This window comes from Atractosteus spatula, chromosome 4 (genome assembly GCF_055471065.1).
Source record: "Atractosteus spatula isolate fAtrSpa1 chromosome 4, fAtrSpa1.hap1, whole genome shotgun sequence".
Classification (NCBI taxonomy): domain Eukaryota; kingdom Metazoa; phylum Chordata; class Actinopteri; order Semionotiformes; family Lepisosteidae; genus Atractosteus; species Atractosteus spatula.
Window position 1 is genome coordinate 1,980,197 of NC_142709.1, and position 9,813 is coordinate 1,990,009.

At 46.8% G+C, this 9,813-nt stretch overlaps 1 protein-coding gene across 1 annotated transcript; it reads left to right on the forward strand.

Annotated features, from left to right (window-relative positions):
- Positions 1 to 14: 14 nt before the first annotated feature.
- Positions 15 to 7,275, forward strand: trim45 (tripartite motif containing 45). The gene is made up of 6 exons (XM_088914373.1): positions 15 to 904; positions 1,251 to 1,987; positions 4,301 to 4,430; positions 4,752 to 4,866; positions 5,235 to 5,361; positions 6,601 to 7,275. Exons 1-6 carry the CDS (start codon positions 417 to 419, stop codon positions 6,750 to 6,752), a joined length of 1,749 nt encoding a protein of 582 aa, XP_088770499.1. The 5' UTR covers positions 15 to 416; the 3' UTR covers positions 6,753 to 7,275.
- The last annotated feature ends 2,538 nt before the right edge of the window (positions 7,276 to 9,813 follow it).

A 9,813-nucleotide genomic window follows, 5' to 3' on the forward strand; every position in this document is an offset into this window, starting at 1 on the left:
GGAGAGGGGCGGTCCGGTCGGTGAACTGAGGTGTCCGAGTTAAAGAGAAGTGGCGAAAACGCTTGAAAAGTTTGGGATTTCATTATATACATATCTAATTATGTGAACTAGACGCAAAAAGTGCACCCAGTGATAAGATTATGGTGGGATGAAAGTTTAAAACTGTGCAGGAATTCGGTGTATCGTTGGGATTCGGACTCCCGTGTGCCGAGTTGCTCGGCTGCTGGAAGTGATCTTGGTAAAAGCCAGCTGCTGTTGTGTTGCTCTGGTGAGGCCGATATATGTCTTTTGTAGTCACGTTTCTTGGAAAAAAAAATCCTTGTAGCTGAACGGGGTTCGGAGCTGTGTTCGGACACACTGTTGTTTGTGCCGCCACGGTAAGCGACCGAAGTTGCTGCTAGCTGTCGCTTTTCAAGATGTCACTGAATGGCGAAAGGGAACTGGGGGGCGATCCGGTGAAGCCCCCCGTACTGGACCAGGGTACCGTCTCCAGGGCGAATGGACAGGCTGTCAACTCCAGGGCGGTGTGTTACGTGTGCAAACACCTTTACAGTGACCCCAAAATCCTGCCCTGCCTGCACACTTTCTGCGCGGACTGCATTCGGCGACTGGAACCGGTTTCCGGGCCGGGGGTTCGGGGACCGGAGGCGTCAGCCCCGGCCCGCCCGGAGGAACGGCCCTCGGTCACCGTCCTGTGCCCGGTGTGCGACTCGGAAGCGCCCCTGCCGCCCGGCGGGGTGGACGGGCTGACTACAGACCACCTGGCCCTGAACGACGTTCTCCTAGAAAGCCTCCTGGACGAGAGCTGCGAGCTGGCGTGCGACCTGTGCGGCGAGGGGTCGGCCGAGAGGCGGTGCGGCGAGTGCGGCACCAACCTGTGCGAGTTCTGCTGCCAGGCCCACAGGTGGGTGGCGCCTTGCGCTGGGCTGTGCCGCAGAGACGCGAAGTGTAGTTCAGCCGCCTGAACGGATGACCTGGTTATCTAGGGTTGGATAGGGATATGATTTTGTCGTTTTAAATGAAGCTCCTTGTTGGCATTTCTTAACCTCTCCTGCAGTTTATTTAACGTGTGCTCTGTCTGCCTCTCTGCCTTGGCAGCCCACACGGCTGACGTATCTGAAACCTCCCAGGCTCATGGTGTCTGAGGAGTCCGTCCGGTTGTGTCCGACCTGCGGTGGAAAGTATGGTGCCTTCTCGTTGTGAACGTCCCAGGTGACTCCTGCCGTACTGGCGCGTGTCTGTCCCCGCAGGAGGCAGAAGAAGACCTCCTCCCACGCCGTGGCGCGTCTCCAGGACCTGCGGAGGAGCGGGCGGGTGGCGAAGCCCGTGCTGTGCGCGCTGCACCCCGGCGAGGAGCTGCGGCTGTTCTGCGAGACGTGCGACCAGCCGCTGTGCCGCGAGTGCGTGGTGGCGGCCCACCGGGAGCATGCGTGTGACTACGCCGCCCACGTCCTCCCGCGGCACGGGGAGTACATCAGGCAGCTGGTGCGGCGCGTGCAGCCGCACGCCGGCCGGCTGGAGGGGGCCCTGCGCGGCGTGGAGCGGGCGCGCGAGGCGGTGCGGGCCCGGGCCGAGGCCGTGGCCCGGGAGGTCCGCGCCTTCACGGAGGCGCACGTGCGGGCCGTGGAGAGGCACGGCCAGGAGCTGCTCCGGCGGCTGGAGGACGCCCGCGTCCGGAAGAACAACCAGCTGCTCCTGCAGGGGGCGCAGCTGGGGCAGACCCTGGCGGACGTGAGGGCGGGGGTGGACTTCGCCGAGCGCCTGCTGGCCAATGGCTCCGAGGCGGAGATCCTGGTGGCCAAGGGCGTGACGGTGCGGCGCCTGAGGAGGCTGGCGGAGCTGAGCTACAGCGTCCACCCTGTTGCCGCCGCCGACGACATCAGCTTCCTCCCCCAGGAGAGCGCCGGGCAGGACGGGGCCCACCCGCTGTTTGGCGTGATCAGCGTGAGGGCTGTGGATCCTCAGAAGTGCGTCATTCATGGGGAAGGTAGGAGGCGTTTCTTGAACGTTTTTTTCTTAACTCCTGCATGCTGAACATTTTCTTTGACTAGATTTCTCTGCTTTTCCAACACGCCCCCAGTGACGTCATTGTTACGTGTGCTTAGGTTTAACATGGAACCTGAAGTTAACTGACTGATTCAGTCATTTAGCCTGGTGCTGAATTCTGCCAGTTCTTTGACATTTTTTGGTAGATTTGAAGTGCATCTCCACAATAAATAAAAACATCTCTTTCTGTTTTGTGAAATCCCTTGTTTGGCCCTTGAAAATTAGGGGAGTTCAAACAAATGACCCTCCAACCACAACAACATAGCAAAACTGGTTAGTGACCAGTGAGACATTTGCTTATTTTTGACCTGCTCAAGTACGTACCAACTGGAGTAGAGGAGAGGTTCGTGTCATAGTTGCTGTAGGTGTTTCTACGTAAAGTGAGGTAATAAGCTGGTAACATTCCTTGCTTTGATGGCCCTTTAATGAGAGTTTTTTTGTTCCTGTCTGATGTACAGTACATTCCAGAAAGTGCCTTTGATTCATGGGGTGTCTCAGTAAGGAAAGCCATCCAATTTTTCCCTCATTGAATCACAAATCTGCATAGAGAGTAAAAAATTAAACATAAAAAAATGTGCAAACAAGAGGAGCCATGTGGCTCTCAAGCTCATTTTGGTAGGATATGACTTTGGCAACATGTCTGTGTCACTGTATCCAGATTCTCACAAGACTATAGAGTTTGTATCAGAGGTTCGTGATGAAGGTCAGATCCTAATTTCACTGGTTTCCTACATATATAAGTCTCACACCTGTGACTTCGGTCACACATCCCCCCTGCCTCCCCACCTACACCCTCGCAGCAGCTCCCCAGCTCAGTCCTCACTATGGAGAGGGGGGTTTGGGCAGCCTGTCCTCACAGCTAGACTGCATTCCCTCAGCTAGGCGAGTCACGCCAAATCTCCTCTACACCTTTCATCCCTCTGTCATATTCACCAGGATCTAGCCAAACTACTGAACTACTGAACTGAACTACTAACATATATGTCTCCTACCCAGGACTTCTCTCTGTGTATCTCTCTCTCTATGCATCCCCCCTGCCTCCCCACCTACACCCTCGCAGCAGCTCCCCAGCTCAGTCCTCACTATGGAGAGGGGGGTTTGGGCAGCCTGTCCTCACAGCTAGACTGCATTCCCTCAGCTAGGCGAGTCACGCCAAATCCCCTCTACACCTTTCATCCCTCTGTCCTTTTCATTAGGAGGTAATTGAGCTGCTGAAATGTGTGAAAAAGTTTGTGCTCAATTTTAAAGCACTTTTAAATGAAGTTGATAGGGTTGATGTTGTCTGTACTTTTGATTAGTTTGGAAGCTAGGATTGGGTTCTTTGTAGTGCTCTGTGTTCAAGACTAAAGTTTCTTTAATTTTAGCCTGTCGGTATAAGACTTTTGTTTAAGCCATGGACTGTAACTGGTAATTCTTCTTTAGACTGATTTCAGACCAGCAATAGCTTTTTTGTAATGTGCTGATCGAATTTGTGAGCAGTATACTTATACTATTTTACCTTATCATCCCTTGATTTAAATTCTGCTCTTCTAACTATATATCCAAATATTGTTTTTTATTGAGTCCACATATTATCTAGAAAATTGTATGTGAACAGAAATGCCTAAATCTTTCTCTACAAGTAGCTTCTTTAAGATCAGTTTTTTTGCTACCTGTTTGTAATACTCTGCACTTATCTCTGCAAATGCCATCTATCACATGTAACACTCTGCAAATATCATCTGTCAGATGTTTACCAAGTCTTGAATTAATTTCGCGGTCAAAAAGATTTACTTTGCAGCTTCTACAATGCTTATTAATGTTGTTGTCATTGGTTTCAATTAGGGCCTAAATACAGATCCCTGTGGTACATCACCCTAATTTATCCTTTATTAGATAGCCTGACCTGTTTTTATTGGTCTATAATTACTCGGTTCATTTTAGCATCATTTTATAGAAGTGCGCAACACAAATCATTTTACAGTCAGTGGGGTTAACAGTGTTTCCAGTAACTTTACTGCCTCTTGTTATTTTTTTGTTATATCAAGGGCTTTTCTTGTCTGGATAATTCTCACTTTAAAGAATAAAGAAAACATTCACACAGGAAAGCGTATTAGATAGGCCTTTGAGGGAAACTACATTTTCCCTTTCAGTCCAGATTAGTTCAGCTCAGTGCCGGGAGCCGGGAGCTGGGAGGTGTGGGTCAGGGAGGCCGAGAGCCGGCCTCTGCCGTGCAGACTCTCGTTCCTGAGACGTGCTGCTCCTCCTCTCCCAGCGCTGCAGGCCGGCCGGCAGGAGCAGCCCGGACACTTCGCCCTGGTCTGCAGGGACGCGGCGGGGGAGCCGGTGAGTAAAGGAGGGGAAGACGTGCAGGTCAGCATCGTCCACACCGAGAGGAAGGACTGGTGAGTTTCGGAAGAGAGGAGAAAGCGAACGCAAAGCCCGCGGCTTGGTGCCTCACATGATTCTCCTGGCAGTCCAGAGGCTTTCCCAGGGATAAAGTAAGCCAGGGAGCTTGAGCCTGGCTTTGCACTCTGAGCTCTCGCCTCTGTGCACTTTCCTTTACAGGAGTGCTGTGAGAAAGGACATGATATTGCATCTTGAGTCCAGTCATTTATTCTATTCAGCACATCCCAGATCTTCACGTGGATTTTGGATGTTTACGATTGTCTGTACGTGCATGCTTTTGATCACTGGGAAGTCACATTTCTTTGTTTTCCCCCAAGTGCCATAAAGGCTGCAGTAGTGGACAATAACGATGGGTCGTACCATGTGTCCTACACCCCTGTGGAGCCAGGGGCCTACAGTGTTTGGGTGCGTGTGAAGGGACAGCATGTCAAGGTAATGTGTGTTCAGGGCGTGTTAAATATCTTCTGCCTGCACTGCACATCTAGATTCACTTCAGACTTACTGCTTTCAGACAATCTGTGTGATGTCTGTAACAAACATTGTAGTAGCATATTATTTCACTGGTTTGCTCTTGTGCTAAGTTGGTACTCCAATTTTCACACTTTCTCTTATATTACTCAATCACTCCTTTTATTGCTATTTTTGGAGTGCCACATTTCTAAAAATGCACACAATTTCTGCAATACTCGTATGTTGCACCTGCACTCGGGGTCTTGCTCGGCTTCACTGTGTGCTGTGTGATAGGAGCTGTCGCAGGGGACGGGGGCACGCGCTCAGCAGGCTGTGGTTTGTGTGTCCAGGGCTCTCCCTTCGTGCTGCTGGTGAAGAGCAAGGTTCGCCGACACCGCGGCACCTTCCACTGCTGCACCTTCTGCTCCAGCGGGGGGCGCAAGGAGGCCCGCTGTGGCTGTGGGGGGACGATGCCAGGTCAGTGGGCCGCAGCTCGGGGAGCCCCGTGTTCTTACTGCTACCGAGAGAGGGGATCAACAGGCAGGGCTTGTGCGGTCTAGAAGTCTGCTCCAGTCTCTCAAGCCTGGCAGTAAATAAAGCTCTGTAATGTAAAGCAATCTCTGCAAACTGACCTCTTAAAAAAACATCAGACTGTCTGAAAAGCAGAAAGATTGAGAGTTAATAAGTCAGTCAAGAATGAGATTTTCATTTGTTACAGGTAAGAATCAGAGGGTGGTTCCTCATTATCCCTGAGTATCAGAGAGCCTTATCAGTAGTGAAAGGATTTAATTGTGTTCTTACTACTGACTGAACAAAAAACTACCTGCTGTGCACTAATCTGGGTGTGTGACTTCCCTCAAGGAGGGGAGTGAGGTGTGGGTGTGGCTGTGACATTTCTTATCATTTACATCAGACATTTATATTGCTGATTGATCCATAAATGCACAGCAGTCTAGAATGATACCTGTTCTATTTAGCCCTGTGTCATTAAAGTCATGTATTTCCATTACCCAACCTATATTTGGAGTACTGATCTTTTCAAATTTAGTTTGTTTCACTGCAGAATGTCCTACAGTGTGTGTGCTGACAAAAAAGTCTCTTGTTTGCTATTGAACAGAGAGCTTAGGAGAGCAAGCGAGTGAGTGAAACCTTGTAATTTTCTTTGCTTGCGTTATTGAAAGTGCCCCTTTCATAGCAAAATATTTTAATACTGTAATAAGTACAAATTGCCAGTCAGCATGTAGAGTTAGAGTGAATTGTGTGACTTCATAAAATACACAATCTGGAACTTCTAGAAGACCCCGAGATGTTCGATAGCTCTTGTGATGTTCCGTGCCCTGCAGTTTGGTGAGGCTGAAGTGCGGAGCTGCATCAGTGTGCTAGTAGCTGGGGACTGCAGAGGATGATTCCACGCTGAAAGGCAATAAGAGGAGATGAAATGGCTGCCATGGCTTAAACATTGTGTCTGCTTTTCAGTGTGGAATTACCCTGTCCTTATTCCTCTGTATTACAAATTGAAGACTTTACATAGTATTTCACACATCAGCAGCATTTATCTATTTGTGCACCTTTTCTTTAAAAAACAGGGGCGGTCATGTTGTCCAGTGTCGGTATTGCCGGAGTATGTGATTGTTACAGCGGTGCTGCAGATTTGCCTGGGCTGTTTCACAGTGCCGGCTGAGCTCAGCAGCTGCGTGTGCGCTCTCGTCTCTGCAGGGGGCTACCAAGGCTGTGGCCACGGACACGCGGGCCATCCCGGGAAGCCTCACTGGTCCTGCTGCGGAAGTGGAAGTGAGGACTCCGAGTGTTTGGGCCGCGGCGCCGGGACAGCCTCGCCTCGCAGTCTCTTCAGAACCGTTGCCCTCTGAGGGGACCGGCATGAGCCTCACCTCTTCTTCCACACGCCCCCTGTCTGCTGCGATGCTCCACAATGGCACGAAGGGGAGACTTGGTGTATCACCGGTATTCCGTTTTGCATTGAATGAATTTCACATTAGCCATAAATCACAGATCTGTCTCGTCTAAAGTCAACTTCACAGTAAATCCCCCGAGTTCAGACGAAGCTCGGACCAGCTGCAGAAAGCACGGTCCAGGGGCAGTTTCTCAAAGTTCACATTGCAGACTGTTCATTGCGCTTGGAGAAGGTTTGGATCTGCAAATAATCTGTCCACATCTCATCGAAAGAGAAGGCTTTTAAACGAGCCGTTTCATTTTCAAGCCAAGAGCTGCCATGTGATGCATATTTATAAAAGTGTGTCACTGCTTTTTCTTGACTTCACAACTCTCTTCTCATTTCGGAGAATTGTCCCTTCTGTTTATGTTGTAGGAGTATTATGATTATACTGACCTATGCATTTTATTCTAATTAATCTGTGCAAAAATCATCTTTTGTTCTTGTGGCACAATTACTGACAATCTTGATATAAATTTGATATATTTTTATTTTGATACTAATATTATCTGTTGTTTTTTTAAAAAATAATTTAGAGAGTTCATTTTCTGCAAGGATGTAATTTTCCAAAGTGTTATTGTCCATGATACTGAATAGAAAATAATGTTAGTTTTATTAATCATTCTGCTGTGATATTAAAGGAGTGAGCATGTATTATTACAATGAAAATATGAATTAATGGTGTATTATTTTTGTGTCACTTAAACTGACTTGTGTGAAAGGAAGAAATGAACTAGTCCCGAGCAGATGGAGTATTTCTGATTGATTTGATTGATTTCTAGGTTGCAAACAAATTGACTCTAGAAAGGTGAATTTTATTTCAGTAGGCATGTCCTCTTATTTGCGCCTCCAACACAGTAAATTCTGCTCCTGGGGAAAGAAGCTGCTATTTGTCTCTCCTTAGTGAGAACTCCTTAGTTCTGTAGAGAACCTCTCTTCCTCGAGCTGAAACCCAGGCATCAGACATTTACTGAAGGAGTAAGGCGGAGAGATTCCAATTCCCAGCGGGAGCTTCCCAGCACAGTTAGTATCTCCCGGTATCCAGGCGAGTCCTGGATGGCACCTGCTGCGAGGGCGGAGGGGAGGAGCATGGACATGGAAACAAGAGGCCAGGTCGCTACGGTCCGGCTTTCCAAACGGCCGTGTCAGTCCTGGAAGTGTCCGCCCGGTGCGGCGCCACACGAGCTTTGTCAGAGAAAATGTCATGTCTGCACCTCCGATATGTTGGTCTGCACAAAGACACTCGGCGAATGTGTTGGGATTTTGTGCCTTATTTAACACGTTTAAAGCTCCTTTGAAAAGGTTATCGAGCGCTTGCTCTTCTGCCTCCCCCTGTGTTAATGTAATGCTGCTGTTGAATAAAGGCACTGTGACTGAGTCTCAAACAGCGTTTTGGCGCTGCAACATTTTTATATATTGTTTCAAATTGATATTTGTTTCAAATGTTTTTATTTTTAACAAGACTGCAGAACTGTAATATTATTACATACCAAAGGCTGTTTTATTGTGTAATTAAAATGGACCTGTGGTAAGAGGTATGGGGTTGTGTCATAAATACCTAAAGGAAAATGTTTAATTCACTATTTAGAAGGCTTAGCACAGAGTGTTTTTGTCTTATTGTGCACTGGAAAGTTAGTTTTGCAATCTTGTTTTATTGACATGCCTGTCATGCTGGTTGTGAATTATTGGGTTGTTTTGTGTTACATATGAAATTGCTTTAACATGGTCATTGACTGTTTTCTGCATTAAAAATACCCTTCTGTGTCTGCCAAGTGTCTGCACGGGGATCTACATGAAGTTAAACTGTTCAGAGTGGCCGGGTGGGTGTTGCCTTAATGCTCGTTTTTTTGACTCGTAAGAACATAAGAAGGATTGCAAATGAGAAGAAGCCAGAAAAATAAAGTGATCTTATCTCTTATCTTAGCATAGCTTAGTGGCTCATTCAAGGAAACACGTATGCCTAAACTTTGAAGACTCATATGCGATGAGGGATAGTGTTGATGGGATTTTGGCTTGAATAGTGTTCGATCTGAAGCAGACTTGAAGCAATCTTACAGTATATCTAAAACGCCACCGAAGACATGGACTTCTAAATGCTAATTGACCACCCTATATTGAGTCTTTTGGATTGTGCTTTTCTCTAGATCATTACAAACAAACCACCTGAGTGAAAATAATATATTTATTATCATTAATGTTCGTCTGTGTTCATTATGAACAACAATGCTAACTATGAATATAAATCTGAAACAAAGGATTGTACTCTAAAAAGAGTCATGATGAAGCTTAACTAAACAAGCTTGAAGAGTCAATGATCGTTTCTTGCAATAAATCATACACATCTTATAAAATCTTGCATAAATGCATTAAGTATATGATGAAATTTAAGTGTTTTTGAATAATACAGATTTTCAGTAATCGTTTGGTAATCAAGAGGTTATTGTTGTCTGCCACTATTAGGTGTACCTCCTCTGACAGACACTAGATGTCAGTCTATCACAGGAAGTAATTTCTGGACGTCCCATTTTATGATGAAACAAAATCGCGAGAATAATTTTCACAAGAAAAGGTAAATATATCAGACTTGGTTTTGGTCTTTTTAAATTTAGAAAAGCAGCTCTGCTCTTCTAATATGATTCTTGTATAGTAATGTATCAGAACAGATGTATAATACAAGCCACATTATCATCAATTCAAACTAGCGTTGTCTTGTCAGCAATGCTTAGTTCCAGTATAACTCCTGACAGTCTGTGACGGTGCTTGAGTGCAGTACAGGCTGAAGCATAATTTTGTTTGCAAAACAGAAAACTTTATTAATTTAGGAAATGCAGCCAGTGCATTATATTTATGAATTTAATTTTTGCTTTGATGGTTTTAGGGTGGGCGGGTGAGTTATCTATGCTGTCTTGAAATTGAAGGTGTCATATTTGTGTGGACAATCATATTAAGAGCACACTAATTACCTTGTTCCTGTAAAC

Coding starts and splice junctions, on each gene's coding strand:
- trim45 (XM_088914373.1), top strand. CDS start 417: ATGTCACTGAATGGCGAAAGGGAACTGGGGGGCGATCCGGTGAAGCCC. Junction 1,988..4,300: donor GTGCGTCATTCATGGGGAAG/GTAGGAGGCGTT, acceptor CTCCTCTCCCAG/CGCTGCAGGCCGGCCGGCAG. Junction 4,431..4,751: donor CACACCGAGAGGAAGGACTG/GTGAGTTTCGGA, acceptor TTTTCCCCCAAG/TGCCATAAAGGCTGCAGTAG.